The sequence below is a fragment of the Pseudoliparis swirei genome, chromosome 9 (genome assembly GCF_029220125.1).
Source record: "Pseudoliparis swirei isolate HS2019 ecotype Mariana Trench chromosome 9, NWPU_hadal_v1, whole genome shotgun sequence".
In the NCBI taxonomy this organism is placed as follows: domain Eukaryota; kingdom Metazoa; phylum Chordata; class Actinopteri; order Perciformes; family Liparidae; genus Pseudoliparis; species Pseudoliparis swirei.
Genome location: NC_079396.1, coordinates 26,830,712 through 26,856,010, shown reverse-complemented (window position 1 = coordinate 26,856,010; position 25,299 = coordinate 26,830,712). Strand labels below are relative to the sequence as shown.

General features: G+C 44.0%; 2 protein-coding genes across 11 annotated transcripts; both read right to left on the bottom strand.

Annotated features, from left to right (window-relative positions):
* Positions 1-518: 518 nt before the first annotated feature.
* rbm39b (RNA binding motif protein 39b) lies at positions 519-9,792 on the bottom strand. Of its 10 annotated transcripts, none has more exons than XM_056423201.1 (17): positions 9,587-9,791; positions 8,226-8,283; positions 7,860-8,029; positions 7,392-7,459; positions 6,206-7,040; positions 5,616-5,669; positions 5,476-5,517; positions 5,229-5,358; positions 3,630-3,782; positions 3,391-3,528; positions 3,201-3,266; positions 2,758-2,962; positions 2,136-2,222; positions 1,969-2,059; positions 1,293-1,398; positions 1,144-1,222; positions 519-994 (listed from the first exon to the last, which is right to left on the bottom strand). In XM_056423201.1, the coding sequence occupies exons 5-17, from the start codon at positions 6,427-6,429 to the stop codon at positions 894-896; spliced, it is 1,476 nt and encodes a 491-aa protein (XP_056279176.1). In that variant the 5' UTR covers positions 6,430-7,040; positions 7,392-7,459; positions 7,860-8,029; positions 8,226-8,283; positions 9,587-9,791; the 3' UTR covers positions 519-893. The 10 variants fall into 10 exon arrangements, with proteins under 10 accessions (XP_056279176.1, XP_056279179.1, XP_056279174.1 ...); XM_056423204.1 differs by having other exon boundaries at positions 7,954-8,029; XM_056423199.1 differs by lacking the exons at positions 7,392-7,459; positions 7,860-8,029 and having other exon boundaries at positions 5,229-5,346; positions 6,206-6,391; positions 6,500-6,549; positions 9,587-9,792.
* A 2,453-nt stretch (positions 9,793-12,245) lies between these two features.
* On the bottom strand, positions 12,246-13,859 carry rh50 (Rh50-like protein). The gene has a single exon (XM_056422012.1). It carries the CDS (start codon positions 13,857-13,859, stop codon positions 12,435-12,437), a length of 1,425 nt encoding a protein of 474 aa, XP_056277987.1. The 3' UTR covers positions 12,246-12,434.
* Between the last annotated feature and the right edge of the window lie 11,440 nt (positions 13,860-25,299).

Below are 25,299 nucleotides of genomic sequence, written 5' to 3'. Positions count from 1 at the left end.
CAAAGTCGTCTTTGTTCTGGATTTCACGTCGAGTTCGTAAAGAAGCTTATAAAGTTCTGGCTGTAGCAACATTTAGTTTGATTAAATCTCAGCTTCGTATTCCATAAAACATGCCGACAGTATTCCAGATGTCATAAAATATTCTAGAATATTCCCATAAATGAGGGATTAAGTTGTGGGGATGAGGGGAGAGGGAGGAGAAAGAGGGATAGAGGTGAAGGGGGGGAAGAGGGTGATGGGGTGTGCACGAGGAGAATAAAGGAGGCGTTCAAGAACTACATTGTTTTCTAACACGTAAAAATTCCTTGACTTCCAGTTGTTTTTATTGCATTAAATAAAGGTCCACATCCTGGCATCTGTTAGGCTCCGCCTCCTCACCGTTGGTCGTTTGTGGGATTAGTCCAACATTTAATCGTTTTGACCCGTAAAAAACAAATAAAGCTACTTCAAACGGTTTGTGTGTGTCACGTTTCATGAAACTGAATCTCCCAAAACTAAATGACAAAGAAATCGTGAAATGAAGTCAAATGTGCCAAAGTTTATTTATTTGGGAGCCTTCATACAAAAAATGAAATTATGGCTGTAAAAAGTTACAAAGAATTATTGTTGACAGATATACGTTTGGCCTATTAATAACATTAACCCAACACAGTTTGTTTTTTGTAACTCTGCAAATTTATTTTAAATCTAAAACTGATTTTTGAACAAGCAGATAAGACGAATATTTAAAAACAGAGCGGTAAGAACTGCAGACGACTCACGAACTCAAAGCAACAAAATAAAACCCAAAATCCACTCGACACATGAACTCGAGGCTTTATTACGCGACGCCGACGAGTCCGTTTCCACGACGACGTCCAAACAAAACGTATATACACTCCGGCCTCGACCGACTATCGGCGCGTCGGCATCAGCAGCTGCTTCGCCGTCACCGAGTCGGGGAAGAGGTTGTGATAGGTCGGCAGCGGCACGTAGGCGGCCGTGATCATCTTGCCTGGGGGGGGAGAGAGAGAGGGGGGGAGAGAGAGGAGGGGGGAGAGGGGGGAATAAATGAGGCGTTCAAGAACTACGTTTTGTTTTCTACCATCTCACACACATACAAATGATATGCTTCACTCCACACACACACTCCACATTACACACCTGCAAACCAGCGTCCGTGGAGCGCGTTCACGGTGGCCATCGCCGCCGGGATCGAGGGACACTTCACGTACACGTTGCCCTGAGGAGCACGAGAGGTTAACACACACACACACACACACACACATCGAGAGAGAGACACACACACACACCTGGGCAGAGTTCTTGTCCACGTAGATGTGGACGATTCCTCCGTGTTTGTTACATTCCTCGATGACGTCGTCCTGGATCTCCGCGGCCCAGCTGGGGTCGTTCTCCCTGAGAGGAGCAACTTGTTTACACGTCTGAGCAACTTGTTTACACGTTGCTCCAACAACTTGATCCTAGTGATCCTAGTGATCGTATTGATCCTAGTGATCGTATTGATCCTAGTGATCGTATTGATGCTAGTGATCGTATTGATCCTAGTGATCGTATTGATCCTAGTGATCGTATTGATGCTAGTGATCGTATTGATCCTAGTGATCGTATTGATCCTAGTGATCGTATTGATCCTAGTGATCCTCGTGATCGTATTGATCCTAGTGATCGTATTGATGCTAGTGATCGTATTGATGCTAGTGATCGTATTGATCCTAGTGATCGTATTGATCCTAGTGATCGTATTGATGCTAGTGATCGTATTGATCCTAGTGATCGTATTGATCCTAGTGATCGTATTGATCCTAGTGATCGTATTGATGCTAGTGATCGTATTGATCCTAGTGATCGTATTGATGCTAGTGATCGTATTGATCCTAGTGATCGTATTGATGCTAGTGATCGTATTGATCCTAGTGATCGTATTGATGCTAGTGATCGTATTGATCCTAGTGATGATGTTCTTACGCTTGTGGGTTGAACAGGTTGGACAGCTGCAGGCAGTGAGTGGCCAGCGGCTGGGACGGGAGGTTCAACGCATGGCTTTGATTAGAGTGAACTGGAACAACAACAACAAACATCATGAGTCACTGACTAATGAATATTAATATCATCATCATCCTCCTCCTCTTCACCTGAAGAACCGGACATGTTCCCGAAGGGGATGGCGCCGGTCATCTGCAGCGCCTGCTGGGCGGCGGGGGGGATCTTCAGGCCGGTTCCTGAGGGAAAACACGGGAGATTATAAAATAAACTAATACTTATATATATACACACATACGTATGTATGTATATATACATACGTATATATATAAATATACACACATATGTATATATATACTTGTGTGTGTGTATATATATATTAGTGCTGTGAAAAATAACGCGTTATGATTAAATTACAGGATTAATTAGTTAAATTGTTTTTCCGCATTTAACGCATGCGCAGAATGAGCTTCCAGTCCGTCTGTTGTTGGTCGTCTCTCCAGCAGCATGTCATTCTGTCTCTAGTGTCGCGTTAACATGACTCCGATCTCCGTGTCGCGCGCCGCAGAGCTCGGATGCCGGCGTGTGCGCGCACATCGGGACGGAAAAAAGTCACTCGTTATGTTCTTCTGTATTATGTAAAGTTCTAAATAAATGTCTGGAAATAGAAAATGATGCATTTCCTGTCCCGTAACACTGCCGCGGCCCACTAGAGGGCCGCGCGGCACCGATCTCGTAAAGCAGCTCAAACGGGCGGGCAGAGGCGGGACCGACCCTCGGCCAGCCGGGCCATGAGCTGCAGGCGGCCCGTGGTGCCGAGGTCGATGCCGGTGCGCTCCAGCTCGTCGTTGTCCAGGAACGAGCTCGCCGTCGACGAATCGGAACGCTCCGTCACGTGGCCGACCTTCATGGGCCGGCCCGCCAGCTCGAAGCCGTTCAGCTGCTCCAGAGCCTTCTTGGCACACTCTGCGTCCGCAAACTGGAGGAGGAGGAGGAGGAGGACAAGAAGAAGGACAACAAAAAGGAGAACAAGAAAAAGGAAAAGAAGGACAAGAAGGATAAGGAGAACAAGAAAAAGAAGGACAACAAGAAGGAGAAGGACAAGAAGGAAAAAAGAGAAGAAAAAGTACAAGAAGGAAAAAAAGTGGTCAGAAGAATTTTAAATGGCTGCCGAGCGAATGTGATGAATATGATGATGATGAAGAGTCGGTGTTCACCGATATGAAGCCGTAGCCTTTGGAGCGCCCGGTCTCGCTGTCCATCATCAGCTGGATTCCCTCAATCTGTGGACACACACGGAGGAGGTGACTAATAAGTAATGATTATATATATAGATTATATATATAATCTATATATATATAATTATATATAATAATATTTATATATAATATGTGGTAGTGAACGGACCTTCCCAAAGGGCTCGAAGATGCCCCTCAGCATCTCCTCGGTGATGTTGAAGTGCAGCGAGCCGACGTAGAGCCTCATGGGGCCCGAGCTGCCCTTCTGCAGGTTGTTGGCGGCGGCGGCGGCCCGGTTCTTCTCGGCCTTCGGGTCACAGGCGAGTCGTTAGTGGAGCGGCGCCGGCGGGTTTACACGTGGCGAGCGCCGGGTGATCGATATGAAGCCCCGCCCCCCTCCCCCCTCACCTGAGAGGCCTGCACGATGATGGGCACGGCGAGGAGCCGCTGGCCCGTCAGCCCGATGGCGAGCGGCACGGAGGACGACTCCACGAACTCGATGTACGCGATGCCCTTTGACCTCCGGGAGTTTCTGTCCGAGATCATCCTCACGTCCCTCACCTGCAGCCGGAGAGGAGTGGCGGGGTCAGACGCACGGCGACCAATGAGAGACGAGCGTCTCATTAAAAGAATAAACATTCTCGTCTTTTCAGCTACGGTGAGAACATCAAAGAGAACGGCGGATTAACGGAGAGTGTGTTATTATTGTTATTGATGTGTGTATACGTATGTGTGTGTATATAAGTGTGTGTGTACATGTGTGTACGTATGTGTGTATACGTGTGTGTGTATATATGCGTGTACGTGTCTATGTGTGTGTGTGTCTGTGTGTGTATGTGTCTATGTGTGTACATGTGTGTGTATACGTGTATATGTACATGCGTGTATTTATGTGTATATGTGTGTGTACGTGTGTACATGTGTGTGTGTGTCTGTGTGTACGTGTCTATGTGTGTGTGTGTATATACGTGTACATGTGTGTGTGTGTCTGTGTGTACGTGTCTATATGTGTGTGTCTATATACGTGTACATGTGTGTGTGTGTACGTGTCTATGTGTGTAAGTGTCTATGTATATACGTGTCTATGTGTGTGTGTATATACGTGTACATGTGTACGTGTCTATGTGTGTGTGTGTATATATGTGTACATGTGTGTGTGTGTACGTGTCTATGTGTGTACGTGTCTATATGTGTGTGTGTATATACGTGTATGTGTGTGTGTGTACGTGTCTATATGTGTGTGTGTATATACGTGTACGTGTCTGTGTGTACGTGTCTATGTGTGTGTGTGTATATACGTGTACATGTGTGTGTGTGTGTACGTGTGTGTGTGTGTATATACGTGTACATGTGTGTGTGTACGTGTCTATGTGTGTGTATATACGTGTACATGTGTGTGTACGTGTCTATGTGTGTGTGTATTTACGTGTACATGTGTGTGTTTGTGTCTATGTGTGTGTGTATATACGTGTACATGTGTGTGTCTATGTGTACGTGTCTATGTGTGTGTGTATTTACGTGTACATGTGTGTGTCTATGTGTACGTGTCTATGTGTGTGTGTATTTACATGTACATGTGTGTGTCTGTGTCTATGTGTGTGTATATACGTGTACATGTGTGTGTCTATGTGTACGTGTCTATGTGTGTGTGTATTTACATGTACATGTGTGTGTCTGTGTGTACGTGTCTATGTGTGTATATACGTGTACATGTGTGTGTACGTGTATATACATGTACATGTGTGTGTATATGTGTACGTGTCTATGTGTGTGTGTATTTACGTGTACATGTGTGTGTACGTGTCTATGTGTGTGTGTATATACGTGTACATGTGTGTGTATATGTGTACGTGTCTATGCATGTGTGTATATATATATACGTGTACATGTGTGTGTATATGTGTACGTGTCTATGTGTGTGTGTCTATGTGTGTGTGTACGTGTCTATGCATGTGTGTATATATATATATATGTGTACATGTGTGTGTGTGTAAACGTGTCTCTGACCTTCCCCACAGCGGAGAAGAAGTCCTCCAGGTCTCGAGCTCGGATCCTGGCGGCGAGCTGCATGCAGAACACGGTGCGGGCGTCTCGCTCCTCCGGCGTCAGGTTATCAATGGGCTGCCTGGAGGAGAGACTACGTGAGACCACGTGAGACCAGATGAGACCAGAGACCACATGAGACCAGAGACCACATGAGACCACGTCCTGCAGGACCAGAACACGAGGAACTAAAGGTAGGAATCACACTTACTCTCGTATTTTGTTAAATGGTCCGATGGCATCTTCAAAGTTTCTGGAATAGAAAACACATTAAAAAAAAAGATGTTAAAAACCTTTCAGTGAGTTTAGAATAATAAAACGTGACGCCGTGAAGCTGAAGGTGAGCCTCACCTGATGGGACTCTTCTCCTTTTTGAAGGGGCTCCGACTTTTTGAACGTTTCCGGCTAAGAAAAAAAATATAAAGAAGAATTACAGTTTGAGTTTGGAAATGAAGCTGAAAAAGAGTTTTGATGCAATAAAAATAAATAAAATAAAATCTTTGTAGTTCAACATTCTTACTGTGAACACCGACATCTTACTGGAGAAACTACCAAATAAAACTCCTGCTCCGGCTTCTACAGAGGCACTTCCTGTTCACACGTTGACGCAGAACAACAAAGTGGAAGTAAAAACACACCGAGGGGTCCTGATTACCCAGGGTTCAGACACATGTCGACCAATGGGTGTCCAGGACTGTAAACCAAATGTACATGACCAATAGATATCCAAAACATTCAGGGATTTTTTTTAAAAGGACTTTTCCAGGACTAGAAAAAAAAGGTTTAAATTCCAGGACTTTTCCACACCGTACAAACCCTGATTAATCTTGAGATTAGGAGTTGAACGTCGGCAGTTAAAAAAACAAAAACATGATAACCAATCGACGGTCTGGGCAGAAAGCACCGCGTTGGTGAACACACACACAGTATATAAAACGTACATGGGGCTCTTGCGAGCTCTGTAGCGCCCGGAGCGCTCCTTGCTCCGCGAGCCGCTCCTCTTCCTCTCTCGGCTGCGGGTCCTCTTCCTCTCGCGGCTCTTGCTCCTCTTCTTGCTCTTCTTTTTGTCTTTGCTCCGGCTCCTCCTCTTTCTGGAGCCCGGGCTCCGGCTCTTGCTCCTTCTCTTTCTGAAACACGTGACAACACCATCGTCGTGCAAACGCATACTCTCCCCCTTTTCCCCTTCGCTCGCTCTCGTCGGCACACGGATTATCAGACAATGAGTCGGCACTTACTTCTTGTGTTGGTCGTCGTGTCCATTTGCATGAGAGGACTTGATCTCATCCTAAGCAAGGTTGATAGAAGAACATCATGAGGACGGAGGTGAAACATTGCAAGTCGTCACGGTAAAAGGGGGGACGGGGGGGTGGGACAAGAGAAAATGCAGAATGTTTTCAATTAATAATTATACTTCAAAATGTCCTACTGTCATCCCTGCACAGTGTCCTTCCACCACCCCAAATGATTCCCATCCTGTAGTGGGTTTTTTTTAAGTCTTTTTTTTTTTTTTTAAAGCTGGCAAGTATGCAACACAGAAGAAAAAAAGCAAAAGTTATGGGAGACATGTCCAACATGTAAATCAGAGTTCAGGGGTCATCTCCACCATCCCCCTCTTCTCATTGGCCGTACCACTACGCGTGCCTAACCACGTGACCACGCATGGCCCACGGCCCCTAAAAGAGATCCTGTGTGCGGCCGGTGTCAGTCCAGTGATCTTCACCCATTTTCGTTCTTGGACTGTAAGAGCTCGATGCCACCTCTGTCACACATCTTGCCCTGAAGCAAACAGGGATTCACACTTCTTAGTAATATTGAGGCCCAAGGAATGAAATGAATTTTTTATATAAGAAAAGAAAGAAATCCATCAATTCAGCCACGTGTCACACTGCCATTATCTTTAGTAATACGTCTAACCGTTTGACTTCAGACGGAATTATTAACTCACTTTGCAATACAATGAAGAATCTATTTTACAGTCATTTTAATCATATTAGAAATCAATATCTGTGGTTATCGTGTGTAGTAGCATGCAAAAGTAAATAATCAAGATGCCGATTCACATCACAGTTTGACTAAAAGAGGCAGTATTCATATTTACTTCAGAAGATATAAAGTAATATAGTTCACCTGTATTTTGCCACAAAATCACGAACTCGTGTGTACTTTCGCACAAAGACGCTCCGCAACTGCAATATCTGCATTTTCAAGAATACCCAACATCAAAACTATTGGATTTAAAAAACAGTTATAGATTGATACAAAACACAGTAAAAAGTAGCCCTCCTCAATTTGTGGATTACGGGTTTTTCTTTTCTTAACACAACATAATAAACTTAGGGTTCATACACATGTTGACCAATGGATTCCATGACTATTCCTATGACTATACACGACTATTCCATGACTATTCAATGACTATTCACGACTATTCCTATAACTATTCCATGACTATTCCTATAACTATTCCATGACTATTCCTATGACTATTCTTATGACACAGGTCATATTCAGGAAAGCGTGACGGCATGCAGACTGTAAATCTGAATACTGCCTCCTGTGCAGGTAAAGGTGGGCTCATCAACCATCGGCATTCACCTTGTTGCAACCGAATGGGGAGCGGACGTTCTAGGTGGAGTCTCTTTTAGTCCTAAGGTGAACCACAGTACATCAGTATATGCACAATAACTACCTTCCTTTTTTTCACAGTTCACAGTGGAATCAAAGATGAATTCATGGGAGTAGAGGTGAGATATCATTAGGGAAGTCTATAAAGAGAGATAGATGTGGATTTATTTATAATTCTGTATTGCGTTTGAATATAGTCAATTTACACCACACACACACAAACAGTCAAGTTAACTTTTGTCACAGTAGCAAATGTATATATATCTATAAAAAAGGACTCAAGAGTCAATCAGAAAACAGTGAAAACAGGCCTCAAATCTGTGAGGTGCAACCCACCTTTCTGAATGGAGCCTCCAGCATGGCCTCCACTTCAAAATCATCAGCCATGATGACCCTGAGAGAGAACACAGTTAAACTTTACGACATTAAAGATGAGATTTGGCAAAGATGCACAAAAAGAGGGAAGTTTCCTTTAACTTCAGCTTGTAATCGAGTCGAATGCGAAATTATTGGTAAAAACTCTGTTTAGTAAAATAAATGGAAACATGGTGGATGAAAGATAGATGCACATTTATCACACATCTTCAACTGGTTAAAAAAACATTGTTTTAGAAAATTAAAAGTCAACTTGGATGATAGTTGCACATTTATTCTATGCTTTATCTGCTTAAATCTCATTATTTTAGTTAACTAAATGTAGACTTGATGAAAGCTAGATGCACATATATTACATCTTAACCTGGTAAAAACTCATTTTAGTTAACTTAAAGTGGATGAAAGATAAATGGAGATATATTACATGCTTCAAATGGTTAAAAACATTGTTTTGGTAAACTAAATTAAGACTTGATGAAAGATAAATGCACAACTTTATCTGGTAAAAACATTGTTTTAGTAAAATAAAAAGGAGATCTAGCGGATGAAAGCTAGATGCACATGTATTACATCTTTACCTGGTAAAAAACATTGTTTTAGTAAACTAGTGTCATTTGCAAGTGCAAAAGTGTTTGATTGTAAAAATAAATGTTATTTCTAGTAAACCTAGAGGATGAAAGCTAGATGCACATTTATTACACATCTTTAACTGGTAAACACTCATATTTTTAGTCAAATAAATGAAGCTAGATGCACATATATCACACAGATGTAACTGGCACACTCATTGTTTTAGTAAAATAAACGTAGACTTGCTAGATGCACGTTAAACAGACGCGCGTGCTATGTAACGTTAGATGGAAGCATCGCGAGACTTGAGTTTTGATCCAACTTCCTCCGAGATATCCCCCAAATTTAATACATGTAATCTCTCAAAAGAAAACGCACGTTTGCATCAGATTAATCCGATTGACGCCGCCACAGAGAGATTACTTATTAATATATATATATATTCTCAAACACGCGTTGCACTCGAAGCTAACGAGCGACGCACGTCTAGCTAGCTAAACGTTAGCTCACATCGATGACCCTCATCGATAAAAACAATTCTATAAAAGCTACAGCTGGTGTATGGATATAAATAAACATGTGCATTACGTCACTAATAATCCAGTTATGTTTCAGACCCCTCAATGAAAGAGGGTTTACGTTGGCGGAGGCAGGGACAGAATAAAAACAAGCGCTGACGCGCAGCAGCCGATGTGGCTAACGGGGTTTCCGCGGCGGCGCGCGCGAGCTCGATTAGCAAACATTGACGTTACCGTTCAAATTCTGGTTGAACCGACGTGTCGAAGTGAAAATATCACGCGGAATGTGCCGCTGAAGAGACTCTCCTCGACGCCTCCCTCTCGGCGGATCACACGGACCTAAGGTGAAATCACAATGTTCGAAGTTATGTAACCTGTTTTTTTTTAGTATGGTGGTAATGTTAGCAACTATCTGTCGCAGGTCGTGTGGCCTGGATGCTCCGCTTCCTCCTTCTTCTTCTTCGTCTTCTTCTTTTACGATTTTCGCCGATGTTTTGCTTTATCACCATCTAGTGGAGCTCGGCGGTACTACACCACTCTAATCCTGAAAACCACAGTTTATCGTCCACATACATTTCTTATGTTTTTCTTATTACTTTTACTTAATTGCATCTTCATTACTTTTTTAATTACTTTGACTTATTACTGGCCACTTTTATTTTAGAACATATTCTTTTTTTAAATTTTATTTTAAGAAGATGAAAATGAATCAGACACCTCCATCTTATCAGAATCAGAATCAGAATCAGGTTTTATTGGCCAAGTAAGTTTGCACAAACAAGGAATTTGACTTGGTAAAGTGACTCTCAGTGTGCTTACACAAAATATACATTACAACACAATACAATACAAAACAAACAGTGCAACGGTCTAAGAAGTTTAAGAAAGTATATACAAGGCGGAATGGCTATATACAGTATCCATCCACACTATTACCACCTTTCTGCACCAAAATGAATTGTTTTTTAGATTGTACATACTTCTTAAATGTTAATGTTGCTACTCTGTTGTCTTTTAAAAAAATATTAGTTTTGTTTATTTGTATATCATATGTACAAGGAGAGCAACGTGTAACCAGAGTCAAATTCCAGATATGTCTATATATACATGGCCAATAAAGCTTTTTTTATTATTTGTATTGTTTTATTCTGTTTTTTGTAATGCACCTTTCATCTAGTCGAATTCCTTGTATGTGCAACATTAAATAAACATTTCTAATTCTATATCACAAAGATCTGTGAGGTCTTATGATAGCAGAAGACCAGAAATGTAGACAATCTTACAAGCAGAATATATTATCACAAGAACAGATGTATTTGTCTTGAAATCAAAATTATTATTAACATCCCGAGATAAGGAGTGTAAATTATCCTACATATCTTACAAAATATTGTCACCTAATCTTTTATAAAATGAGCCATAGTTATTTACCCCCAGATGAGAAATTCAGGTGCTTAGAGAACAGTATCAAATAAATAGAATCATAATTAGCAAACCACTTTTGTAGCCTACCATAGAAAATGTCCATCAAAATGAACCAGACAATACATAACAGATTAATGTTTTACAGTATAGTTTATTGGTGTGCCAATATATTAAAAGTATTTATGTATCTGCTGCTGTTGTTGAACTAGTCAATTACATATACAGTGCACACTTAGAATATTATGTTATGTGTAAATCTGTAAAAGGCACATTTCTGTACATATCTATTGCTGTTTGCTGTTCTAATTTTTTTTAAATAATCTGTATTCTGTTACATTGGTGGTACACATGCCGACATATAGTGAAACTTACCTTTGCTACAGATGATCGTTTATTAACATGAACAATTCTGGTTTATTAACACAATCTGCAGTTGCCACACACCTGCGGATCTTTATTTTTGGTCTGGAATCTGTTTAATAAACATGAATTTAAAAAAAGGACATTTCAGCTATGTAATGTATATTTTACATGTATAATTTACATCATAATAATAAACCGGACTGGGTGTAACATTCTAACAAAACATAGTTTCCGCTGTGCTTTGCATTGATACGTATAGTATTTGTACAACTTTATAATATCATGTTTATTTTAACCATGAAACACAAACCCGAGGATGTATAAATAGAACTGGACACCGCGTTGGATGAAACGAAAAACAAGTTCGACTTCCGGGTGTGGAACTCAGATGAAAATACCCGGATCTTCCGCATTACGGACCCAACTGGAGCACGCGCACTCGCCAGCGTCGTTCTCGGCGCCATTAACATGGAGGGAGAAAGGGAAACGCTTCTAGATCAGGCAGTTAGAACATTTATACAACTTCTAGGAGCCGATTATTTCAATAAGGGCTATTTAAAGCGTCCGTACTGGGAGGTTCATTCCCCTCAAAAGAACCCACCGCTGAGTTACTGCCTCCCCAAAGTTACAGGCGGGGCGGATTATTTTTGAGCTCTGTCACGTGACAAACGCTGAACTTGTAATTCCACCGTTTGGCCACTGTCAATTTCCGGCGCTTGTCCTCATAGTGGTGCCCAGCAACGCGACTTTTTATGAAATCACGCCTTTCCTCGCGAGAGCAAAGCCTCGTCAGTTTTTATTTCACGGCTCGAGGTCGCCATCTTGCAACGAGTGAAGATAAATGTAATTTGTGACTTCTCCCTTTTATTTCCTGCTAAATGAAGCTAACTTCACCTTTAAATTATCTTTTGAATCTTCCACAACGATGTTAACTCTATGAGACTTTAACTACTTATGTTTAATTTATCAGTTTAATTCATACAATTGTATTTAGTCTGACAGTTGTCAAATAATTATCTTCCTCATTATTTGATTCTCGTGTATTATAATTGCATATATTAAAAAAATATATACGTCCAATGAAAACGTGACAGTGCTTCTCAAGGATGTTGACATTTTGGAGCTTTAATCATTGACATAATTGCTATTTTGAATTAAATGCACACGTTTTATATCGCACATCAAAAACTCAATTTATAATTTATTTAATATACGATCATATTTACAATGTCGCGGATCCAAAACATTTAATTAGTTATTGGAGCGTTTTATATGACTCATCAATAGATGCTCGTCAGGCCGCAGAACCCTCCGGCGTGACATCGGTGAGTGGAACCGCTGAATCGTAATCCGGAGGAACCTCGAAAAACAGCCGGTCGTCAAAACAGAGGTCGTCGGGCGGCGCTGCGAGCTGCGGCAGCTTCAGCACGAAGCCCGTGAGGACGCCTCCCACCGCCGCCACTCCGACGACGGCGAACACGGCGGCGACCTGGTAGAGTGCCTGCTCCCGGGCGGACCGCCCCAACCCCGGCTTCAGACCGGGGATGAGCACCCGGAGCTCCCGCAGCCTCGGGTCGCCCTCCGCCGGCGCCATGTGGGCGAAGGTCTCGTACAAACTGGGGCCGTAGGTCTCCTCGTCCGCCATCAGGATGGCGCATATCCCGGCGGCGCAGGACACGAGTCCCGTCAGGCCGTGCAGGTTGTGTATGCCGCACTGGTCTTGGATCCGGCAGCGCCGCGCCAGGAAGGGGGTCAAGTACTTGAAGCCCAGCATGCACGCGGTGCAGCCCGCCACGCCCAGGGCGTACGCGGCCGCCGGCGAGATCATCATGTCCACGGACGCGCCGACCGCCACGCCGCCGGCCAGCGTCGCGTTCTGCACGTCGGCCATGGTGATCTTGCCGTCTCGGTTCAGCGCGGCGGAGAGGGCGAAGGCGGTGAGCGTGGAGCCGCACAGGCCGAGGAAGGTGTGCAGCACGGCCCGGTGCTGGTCGTCCCCTTTCAGGGTCAGCGCCGCGTTGAAGGTCGGCCAGAACACCCACAGGAACAGCGTGCCCATCACCGACAGGATGTCGGCCCGGTAGCCGGCGGTCGCCTTCGGGTGGCCTTCGTTCAGGCCGGGCCGGTAGAGCGCGAACGACACGCCCAGACCGAAGTAGCAGGCGAACAGGTGGATGAGGATGGAGCCGCCGGCGTCGGTGATCCTCAGGTGCTCCAGCACGGCCCACTCGGTGCACGCCAACACCGGCACCTCCAGCAGCGCCAGGACCAGCAGCTGCAGCGGGCCGGCCCTGCCGAGCACGGCGCCGCACGAGATCAGCACCGCCGCGCACGCGAACTCCGCGTGCACCAGGTTGATCACGCCGAGGCGGATCACGCCGCCGCGGCTGAACCGGAAGTAGCCCTGCGCCAGCACCGCCCACTGGATGGCGAAGGCGGCCGTGAGGAAGTTGAAGACCATCCCGCCGAAGCCGTAGAGCCGGAAGAAGGCCAGCAGGCACCCGAAGCCGAGGAAGATCATGACCTGGATGTCGGCGAACGCCGGGTAGTCCGCGTACAGCGCGTTGTCCGCGGCGACGGTCGTGTTGGTCTGGAACCGGGCGTCGGCGTGCTCGTCGTAGGTGACGAAGGCGGCGTACGACGCCACGACGACGACCTGCGCCACGCACACGAAGGCGGGCAGCCGCACTCGGAGGCTGAGCGGCGGCGGCGGCTTCATCCCGGCTGCTGCTCTTCGGGGCGAGTGACGGTCATTCCTCCAGCGCGTGGCTTATCAGCTCAGATAAGATGGGTCAGAGACAATCAGCAAACCGAAGCAATAAAACTCGGCGGACTTTAGTCGTCACGAGACTCGGAACAGTTCCGAGGCCTCAGCGGGTTGTTGCCGGTGCTTGATCTCGTCACAGTACGGTAAAGCATCTATTACAAGGTTATAGACGTACATTTAATAACGTAAATGTCTCCTCTGTAAATAAATTATGTCGGAAAACAAATATGAGAATTTGTCATTTATGCGTTTTCCCACGTTTTTTTCATTATCCGGCTGATAGAAACATAGCGAGAGAGTTCGCTGACCTCTGACCCTCCTCTGTCGATCGGCCGGGACGCAGTGACGCAATCCGGCAACTTTTTGACTGAGCTACTTTGTCAAGGAGAAGATTGAAAAGGAGCCGTTTCTGATTGACTCTGGACGGCTCTCAACATGGCGACGGCCGGAAAGGGAAATCTGCATTTTTATTTTTGCGTTGTTAACGCAGTTTGTGTCTTTCTACGCAATCTTGCAACTTGCAGCTGTTTTTCGAGGTTCCTCCGGATTACGATTGTCCGGTTCCACTTACCGATGTCACGCCGGAGGGTTCTGCGGCCTGACGAGCATCTATTGATGAGTCATATAAAACGCTAAAATAACGAATTAAATGTTCTGTGTCCGTGACATTGTAAACATGATCGTTGCAAGTATTTTTCACTGAGCTACTTTGTCAACGAGAAGATTGAAAAGGAGTCGTTTCTGATTGACTCTGGACGGCTCTCAACATGGCGACGGCCGGAAAGAGAAATCTGCATTTTTGTTTTTGCGTTGTTAACGCAGTTTGTGTTTTTCTACGCAATCTTTGTTACCATTTCGATAGAACGTGAAACCTAACTATAAGTTTTAAAAAGGACGGTCCAGTCTTGGCGAGGCCTAGACTTATTCCTGTATTTCCAACAGCCAATCAGAGTAGGCCTACAGGGAATTATATGACGGGTAACTGAACTGAGCATCTAATCTCGGAACTTGAACGGCACGTTAAACCTGCTCAGCTAGCGTGTTAGCATGTAGCATGATGTCATACTGTCACATTCAGCACAGCTACAGCCTTATTACGGTCCACGGTAATCCACACTCCACCCGTCACTGTTGTATTCAAATGATTATGATTTATTGCATCTTGCCGACACATAACACGGTTTCTTTAAAAAAAACTAAAAAACATTACCGTGACGTGACATGGCGGATTATTTTAAAAAGACGACACGGACTATTTAATATCTACAAAAATCTCTAAACCTAAAAAATCACACTTTTTTAATTTACAAACATCCCATCTTCACTCTATCCTGCTGTTCAGTTATACACACACACACACGCACACACAGGCTATAAATCTGTCCGATACATCAGCTACATCGTCTTCTCATGAATCAAAAATGAACACAAACATGTTTTAATGAGTTAGAGGGGAAACACGGAGGGCTGCATAGATATTCACTAAATAAAGGACAATTAATATGTGTGTGTGTGTGTGTGTGTGAGACGAGAGGTGAGGTCGATCGGGTTGGGGAATGCGATAATCTGCATCCAATGGCTTACTTTTGATTTAAATTCGTCTCAAGCTCTCTGCAATGAGATCAATAATAATAAAGTCTTCATGGATGACGCGGCTGTTCTATATTTTAATTTACAGCTCAATGAACGAATGTGAAGGTGATAAAACCAACACACCAACCTGTTAATAAATACATTACCTGTTAGTCTAATATTAATGAATGCATTAATATTAATACTGAATTAGACCGGGAACAAAGAAAGATATGAGTAAATGGATAAATACATGAATAATATCAATAAATAACAGAAGGGAGACAAATATAATCCTCTGAGAAAACGAACGGGGGAAGAAAAGCAGAAAGAAGGAGAGAACGACGATTTGACACAATCAGAAAAGGGAAATAAACGTGTGAGAACGAGCGAGATCTGAGATTTGTTTTGTTTCTGCACACAACACTCGGCTATGCTAGTGGATTACTGTAACTCCTTATTAGCAGGCTGCTCCTTAATAAATCTCTTGGACCTCCAGTTGGCTGCAGTGTTCCTCACTAAAACTAAGAAAAGAGATCACATCACTCCTGCACTCAAGCGGCTCTGCACTGGCTCTGAAATCAAGAATCACTTTTAAAATTTCTTCTCTTAACCTACAAAGCCTTGATTGATGCTCACATCATATCTTAAGGAGCTTAAGTCAGTGCCATATTGCTTCACTAGAGAGCTACATGCTAAATGCGGACTACTTGTAGTTCCTAGAGTCTTAAAAAGTAGAATGGGAGCCAGAGCGCTTTGGTTAGCGTCAAGGCTCCTCTCTTTTATGGAACCAGCTTTGTTTCCAGTCCGGGAGGCAGACACAGTCACCTCGAACTTAAGAGTAGACTTAAGACCTTCCTCTTTGACAGAGCTTTATAGTTAGGGCTGAATCAGGGTTTGCCCTGGTCCAGCCCATTATGCTGCTATACTTATAGCTTGCGGGAGACGCTTTTAGGGATGCACTGAGTACCTATCTCCTCTTTTTTTCCTTAAGGATGAATTTTCATCTTCTCAATCACACGTTACTAACTCTGCTTTCTCCCCGAAGTCCTTTTTTTGACTTTCGTCTCATAGGGGTCATCGGGACCCTGTGAGGCCGGCATAAATCCTATCTGCCTGATGGATCGTCTGGGTCGTGGATATATCATGACTACGCTTCCACTGTCCTGTTGAGACTCCGCCCACCCTCACATCTGCCTGATGGATCGTGAGGTCTCCATCGTGGAATATGACTATGAACTATTCATACATTGTTATTCATTGAATGCTATTTTAACTCTAAATCTGTCCTTCTGTACACACACACACATCTGCATCTGTCCATCCTAGGAGAGGGATCCTCCTCTGTTGCTCTCCTCCAGGTTTCCTTCCTTTTTTTTTCCCCACGAAGGTTTGTTTCCTGGTCCGATGTGAGGGTTTTGAGGCAGGGATGTCTATCAATAATACAGATTGTAAAGCACTCCGAGACAAATTTGTAATTTGTGAAATTGGGCTATACAAATAAACTGAATTGAATTGAATTGAATTGTGTCTTTCTACGCAATCTTGCAACTTGCAGCTGTTTTTCGAGGTTCCTCCCGATTACGATTGTCCGGTTCCACTTACCGATGTCACGCCGGAGGGTTCTGCGGCCTGACGAGCATCTATTGATGAGTCATATAAAACGCTAAAATAACGAATTAAATGTTCTGTGTCCGTGACATTGTAAACATGATCGTTGCAAGTATTTTTCACTGAGCTACTTTGTCAACGAGAAGATTGAAAAGGAGTCGTTTCTGATTGACTCTGGACGGCTCTCAACATGGCGACGGCCGGAAAGAGAAATCTGCATTTTTGTTTTTGCGTTGTTAACGCAGTTTGTGTTTTTCTACGCAATCTTTGTTACCATTTCGATAGAACGTGAAACCTAACTATAAGTTTTAAAAAGGACGGTCCAGTCTTGGCGAGGCCTAGACTTATTCCTGTATTTCCAACAGCCAATCAGAGTAGGCCTACAGGGAATTATATGACGGCAGGTAACTGAACTGAGCATCTAATCTCGGGAACTTCGAAACGGCACGTTAAACCTGCTCAGCTAGCGTGTTAGCATGTAGCATGATGTCATACTGTCACATTCAGCACAGCTACAGCCTTATTACGGTCCACGGTAATCCACACTCCACCCGTCACTGTTGTATTCAAATGATTATGATTTATTGCATCTTGCCGACACATAACACGGTTTCTTTAAAAAAAACTAAAAAACATTACCGTGACGTGACATGGCGGATTATTTTAAAAAGACGACACGGACTATTTAATATCTACAAAAATCTCTAAACCTAAAAAATCACACTTTTTTAATTTACAAACATCCCATCTTCACTCTATCCTGCTGTTCAGTTATACACACACACACACGCACACACAGGCTATAAATCTGTCCGATACATCAGCTACATCGTCTTCTCATGAATCAAAAATGAACACAAACATGTTTTAATGAGTTAGAGGGGAAACACGGAGGGCTGCATAGATATTCACTAAATAAAGGACAATTAATATGTGTGTGTGTGTGTGTGAGACGAGAGGTGAGGTCGATCGGGTTGGGGAATGCGATAATCTGCATCCAATGGCTTACTTTTGATTTAAATTCGTCTCAAGCTCTCTGCAATGAGATCAATAATAATAAAGTCTTCATGGATGACGCGGCTGTTCTATATTTTAATTTACAGCTCAATGAGCGAATGTGAAGGTGATAAAACCAACACACCAACCTGTTAATAAATACATTACCTGTTAGTCTAATATTAATGAATGCATTAATATTAATACTGAATTAGACCGGGAACAAAGAAAGATATGAGTAAATGGATAAATACATGAATAATATCAATAAATAACAGAAGGGAGACAAATATAATCCTCTGAGAAAACGAACGGGGGAAGAAAAGCAGAAAGAAGGAGAGAACGACGATTTGACACAATCAGAAAAGGGAAATAAACGTGTGAGAACGAGCGAAATCTGAGATTTGTTTTGTTTCTGCACACAACACTCGGCTATGCTAAGCTGTAATATATATTATTTACATCTGCAATAAAATGTAAAAACTGAGAATAAAGGAGAATAAAGAATCTGCTGACCGTTGTGCAGCATGTGGTGTAACGTTTAAACAATGGTGTGTGGGGTTGTGAGTCTGTCTGTGTGTATGAGGGTGTGTGTGTGTGTGCGTGTGTGGAGGAGGGGGGGGGCAGAGTCTGTGTGTGTGTGAGATTTTGTGTGTGTGTGTAAGATTGTGTTTGTGCGTGTGTGTGTGGAGGAGGGGCAGAGTGTGTGTGTGTGTGTGTGTGTGTGTGCGTGTCCCCTGAACGCCCCTCAGGAGTAGATGGTGATGACCTCCCGTCCACCTCCACGCACCAGGAGGACCCGGTTGAGACCCTCGGTGAGAACCTCCAGGAACTCCATGTCTGAGAGACCAGTGAAGGAGTCACGTGACATCAAAGGGTTAACGAGACCAGTGAAGGAGACACGTGACATCAAAGGGTTAACGAGACCAGTGAAGGAGACACGTGACATCAAAGGGTTAACGAGCCCAGTGAAGGAGACACGTGACATCAAAAGGTTAACGAGACCAGTGAAGGAGACACGTGACATCAAAGGGTTAACGAGACCAGTGAATGAGTCACGTGCCATCAAAAGGTTAACGAGACAATGTTTACAATGTCCTGAACGCATAATCTCACTCTTCCGGTAAGCTCCGGTTGCCAACTCAGCAGCAAGCATGGCTTCTTCTTCTCTCCCTCCCTCTTGCTCAGTGTGTCTCATGTATAGTTATTCCTCTGCCTCCCTTAATGATAACGATACATGCAACAAGTGTAGTTTATTTGCTAGGTTGGAGGCAGGTCTAAGTGGGTTAGATGCACGGCTCCGCGCTATCGAAGCTCAGACAGCTATGCTAGTTAGCCCGCCCTCTCCCGAAGCCGGCGCGGAGCTACAGTCAGCTGTTAGCTGTTCTCCGGTGGTGCCCGATTAGCCGGGATCGTGGGTAACTGTTCGCAGGAGTAGTAAGTCTATACAGAAGCCCGCTGTGCACCAACCACTTCACGTTTCGAACCAGTTTTCCCTGCTCAGCGACACACCCGCTGAGGAACACACCCTGGTTATCGGGAGCTCGATAGTCAGGAACGTGAAAATAGCGAAGCCGCGGACCACAGTCGTGTGCCTCCCAGGGGCCAGAGCGGGCGACGTGGAGTCTTGTTTGAAGCTGCTGGCTAAGGACAAGCGGAGATACAGTCAGATTGTAATACACGCCGGTGGAAATGACGCCCGTCGGTCAGAGGTCACTAAAGGTCATGTGGAGTCGGTGTGTGCTTATGCCAAGACGTTGTCGGACACCGTCGTTTTCTCTGGCCCTCTCCCAAATTTGCAGACAGACGAATTGTATAGCCGAATGTCGTCTTTCAACCGCTGGCTGTCGAGGTGGTGCCCAGCGAATAATGTGGGCTACGTAGACAACTGGAAAACTTTCTGGGGAAAACCTGATCTGATGAGGAGAGACGGCATCCATCCCACGTTGGACGGAGCGCATCTCATTTCTGCAAATTTGACCAAGTTGATCAACGGACAGCCATATCTGTGACAACGAAGGGTTAATGTCATAAAGCAGAAACAGAGTCGCCCCACGCCCCTGTCATCCCTGTCACCCAGTGTCCCCCATAGCACATCCCTCCCCCGGGGCCTCCCCCCCTCTCACCCAGTCCCTCCCAGAGCTCCATAGAGACTGTGTCTGTCCCACGTGCCACTTAAAGTTAAATTAATTATATCAAAAGAAAGCAGAAGAGGAGTCGTACACAATAACCTTATACAAGTTAACACCATTATTTCAACAGTGCAACAAAACAGGACTATTAAATGTGGTCTCCTAAATATTAGATCTCTGTCATCTAAAGCTGTGTTACTAAATGATTTAATATCAGATAATCACATTGATTTATGTTATCTAACTGAAACCTGGCTGAGCCATGAAGAATATGTCTGCCTGAATGAATCGACTCCTCCAAGTCATATTAATGCTCACGTTCCTCGAGGCACCGGTCGAGGAGGTGGAGTAGCAGCCATCTTTGACTCGAGCCTATTAATAAATCCTAAACCTAAATTACACTACACCTCATTTGAAAGCCTTGTTCTTAGTCTTTCACATCCAACCTGGAAAACACTACAGCCAATTCTATGTGTGATTCTGTACCGGCCACCAGGTCCATATTCAGAGTTTATATCTGAATTCTCAGAATTTCTATCAAGTTTGGTTCTTAAAACTGATAGTTATTATTCAATTCAATTCAATTCAGTTTATTTGTATAGCCCAATTTCACAAATTACAAATTTGTCTCGGAGTGCTTTACAATCTGTACACATAGACATCCCTGCCCCAAAACCTCACATCGGACCAGGAAAAACTCCCAAATAACCCTTCAGGGGGGAAAAAAGGGAAGAAACCTTGAGGAGAGAACAGAGGAGGATCCCTCTCCAGGATGGACAGAACAATAGATGTCATGTGACCAGAAGGACAGATTTAGAGTTTAAATACATTCAATGAATATGACAGAGTGTATGAATAGTTCATAGTAGGCATATTCCACGATGGAGACCTCCACGATCCATCAGGCAGATGGCGGTGGGGAGGAGGAGTGGGCGGAGTCTCAACAGTGGGCGGAGTCTCAACAGGACAGTGGCGTAGTCAGGAGCAGGAATTCCACGACCCAGACCTCGATGATCCATCAGGCAGATAGGATCTATGCCGTCTCATAGGGTCCGATGACCCCATGAGACGTGAAGTCAAAAGGACTCCGGGGAGAAAGCAGAGTTAGTAACGTGTGATTGAGAGATGAAAATTCATCCTTAAGGAGAGAAAAAAAAGGAGATAGGTACTCAGTGCATCCTAAAAGGTAGGAGATTTTAATATCGATGTGGATGTTGATAATGATTGCCTAGGTGCTGCATTCATCTCATTGTTGAACTCGATTGGCTTCTGTCAGAGAGTACAGAAACCCACTCACAGCTTTGGCCACACGCTTGATCTTGTTCTTACTTATGGCGTTGACATTAAGCATTTGAAGGTCTTCCCACAGAATCCTCTTCTGTCAGACCACAACCTCATAACTTTTGAATTTATACTACCGGAGTGTACTCCGTTAGTCAAAAGTTTCTACACCAGATGTCTAACTGACAGTGCTGTAGCTAAATTTAAAGAAGTGATTCCTTCTGTATTTGATTCGATACCACGTCTCAATATAACAGAGGACTCCTGGTCTAACTTTAGTCCGTCCCAGATTGGTCATCTTGTTGATAGTGCCACAGGCTCTCTGAGAATGACACTGGACTCGATAGCCCCTCTGAAGAAGAAGACAGTGAGGAAGAGGAGGTTTGCTCCCTGGTATAACCCTCAGACCCGCAAACTAAAGCAAACGTCACGAAAGCTTGAAAGCATATGGCGTTCAACTAATCTGGAAGAATCCCGCTTAGTTTGGCGAGATAGTCTTAAAACTTATAAGAAGGCCCTCCGTAATGCCAGAGCAGCCTATTACTCATCAGTAATAGAGAAAAATAAGAACAACCCCAGGTTTCTCTTCAGCACTGTAGCCAGGCTGACAGAGAGTCACAGCTCTGTGGAGCCGAGTATTCCTATAGACCAGGCCTATTCAACTAGCGGCCCGTGGGCCGGATGCGGCCCGTTTGAGTTTAACTATGGCCCGCAAGACTGCTTGCAAATCAGTATAGCTTGGTAAGAAAAAATAAAACTGACGGACACGCCTCTTTTATACATTGAGACATCTAACCCAGAGCCATTGAGTTTCACTGTTGCCTCAACCAAACCTGTATGGTTACATCTTTATGTTACGCACCCGTGTTGATTGCCGTTGTTACACCCCTACTGGTTTTCAGACCTACTGGTTTCCCTGCGCGTGCGTTGTGTTCTCTTCACATCTGCAGCGGGGCTCTGTCTCGCGCACCAGATTCGTCACACATTCACAAACATATTGCTGGAGATCTTCAAGCCACCGTTCATATCCATTTCGGCGATTACGATTGTATAAGTGAGCAGTGCATCACAGCCGCGGATGAAGAAATACATTTTCGAAAAAATAAAAATAAAAAGATCGCCCGACCTGGTTTCGATCCCTTTCACGCAAAAGGAGACTGCACTCAAAGACGTGCGGTCTGTGCGCTGCGCCACCAGATATTAGTTTCTGCTCAAGTAATTTATATATTGATCCATTAAGTCACATTTCTTATGTTTTCATGGGAACAGTTTGGTTGAAGGGACCTGAAACAACTGGTTACCTTGAGCGGATATTTACACTTTGAAACATGTTTATAGTGATGCTTGTTCGCAACACTTTTGCCACACAATACCGATGCATTTTCGTGTGTGACTGTTTACCTGTGGAAATATACATTACTGTTTTTAATTTTTAGCCATTATTTGATCAATATTCTGTGCGGCCCTCACACCCCCCGTGATTTTCTTATTCGGCCCACTTGCTACTGAAGTTGAATAGCCCTGCTATAGACCTCAGTGGGAATGACTTCATGAACTTCTTTAATGAAAAGATTTTAACTATTAGGGACAAGATTAATAATCTCTTGCCCTTAACCAGTGCCAATCAGTCCTCAAGTGGAATGGCCTTGGAAACTGCTGTATGCCCTGGTGTATATTTGGAGGGCTTTTCTCCCATCAACCATGACCAATTATCTTCAACGGTTTCTACTTCGAACACGTCTACCTGTCTCTTGGACCCCATCCCGACGAGGCTGCTTAAAGACGTTTTGCCTTTAATTGGCGGCTCTCTATTAGATATTATCAATGTGTCTCTGCTAACAGGCCACGTACCACACTCCTTCAAAGTGGCTGTTATTAAACCTCTCCTGAAGAAGCCCACTCTGGATCCAGAGGTGTTGGCTAACTACAGACCGATCTCTAACCTCCCCTTCCTCTCCAAGATCCTTGAGAAAGTGGTCGCAAATCAGTTGTGCGACTTTCTACATCATAATAGTTTATTTGAGAAATTTCAATCAGGATTTAGAAAACACCACAGCACCGAGACGGCACTGGTGAAAATTACAAATGACCTCTTAATGGCAGCAGATAAAGGACTCATCTCTGTCCTGGTCTTGTTAGACCTTAGTGCTGCATTCGACACCATTGACCATGACATCCTGTTACAGAGACTGGAGCAGTCGATTGGCATTTCAGGCACGGCACTAATTTGGTTTAAATCCTATTTATCAGATCGATCTCAGTTTGTATTTGTAAACGATGGCGCCTCGATAACCACCAACGTTAATCACGGAGTTCCACAAGGTTCTGTGCTTGGACCAATTTTATTTACCTTATACATGCTTCCTTTGGGCAATATTATCAGGAAACATTCCATAAACTTTCATTGTTATGCAGATGATACTCAACTATATCTATCGATAAAACCAGAGGAGAGCAACCAACTCGGTAAAGTTCAAGCATGTCTTAAAGACATAAAAACATGGATGACCTGCAACTTCTTGATGTTAAACTCAGACAAAACCGAAGTAATTTTAATCGGCCCTGAGCACCTCAAAGATCAATTATCTGGTGATGTGGTTTCTGTAGACGGCATTGCCCTGGCATCCAACACCACTGTAAAGAATCTTGGCGTTATCTTTGATCGGGACTTGTCCTTTAACTCCCACGTAAAGCAAATCTCAAGGACTGCATTCTTTCATCTACGTAATATTTCAAAAATCAGGCACATCTTGTCTCAAAAAGATGCAGAAAAATTGGTTCACGTGTTCGTTACTTGGAGACTGGATTACTGCAACTCCTTATTATCAGGCTGCTCTAATAAATCTCTTAGGTCCCTCCAGTTGATCCAGAATGCTGCAGCTCGTGTTCTCACTAAAACTAAGAAAAGAGATCACATCACTCCTGCACTAGCTGCTCTGCACTGGCTCCCAGTAAAATCAAGAATCACTTTTAAAATTCTTCTCTTAACCTACAAAGCCTTGATTGGTGATGCTCCATCATATCTTAAGGAGCTTGTAGTACCATATTGCCCCACTAGAGAGCTACGCTCACTAAATGCGGGACTACTTGTAGTTCCTAGAGTCTTAAAAAGTAGAATGGGAACCAGAGCCTTTAGTTATCAAGCTCCTCTTTTATGGAACCAGCTTCCAATTTCAGTCCGGGAGGCAGACAGTCACCTTGTTTAAGAGTAGACTTAAGACCTTCCTCTTTGACAGAGCTTATAGTTAGGGCTGAATCAGGTTCACCTGGTCCAGCCCCTTGATATGCTGCTATAGGCTTATAGCTGCCGGGGGACGTTTTAGGATGCACTGAGTACCTATCTCCTCTTTTCTCTCCTTAAGGATGAATTTTCATCTCTCAATCACACGTTACTAACTCTGCTTTCTCCCCGGAGTCCTTTTGACTTCACGTCTCATGGGGTCATCGGACCCTATGAGACGACATAGATCCTATCTGCTGATGGATCATCGAGGTCTGGGTCGTGGAATTCCTGCTCCTGACTACGCCACTGTCCTGTTGAGACTCCGCCCACTGTTGAGACTCCGCCCTCTCCTCCTCCCCACCGCCATCTGCCTGATGGATCGTGGAGGTCTCCATCGTGGAATATGCCTACTATGAACTATTCATACACTCTGTCATATTCATTGAATGTATTTAAACTCTAAATCTGTCCTTCTGGTCACATGACATCTATTGTTCTGTCCATCCTGGAGAGGGATCCTCCTCTGTTGCTCTCCTGAAGGTTTCTTCCCTTTTTTCCCCCTCAAGGGTTATTTGGG

What these genes read in the sequence shown, in the direction of transcription:
- rh50 (XM_056422012.1), bottom strand. Translation starts at nt 13,859, where the DNA reads ATGAAGCCGCCGCCGCCGCTCAGCCTCCGAGTGCGGCTGCCCGCCTTC.
- rbm39b (XM_056423197.1), bottom strand. Translation starts at nt 8,276, where the DNA reads ATGGCTGATGATTTTGAAGTGGAGGCCATGCTGGAGGCTCCATTCAGA. An exon ending in AACCTGTTCAACCCACAAGC is followed by an intron (nt 1,399 to 1,968) that starts GTAAGAACATCA and finishes TGCTCCTCTCAG; the next exon opens with GGAGAACGACCCCAGCTGGG. An exon ending in TGGACAAGAACTCTGCCCAG is followed by an intron (nt 1,223 to 1,292) that starts GTGTGTGTGTGT and finishes CGTGCTCCTCAG; the next exon opens with GGCAACGTGTACGTGAAGTG.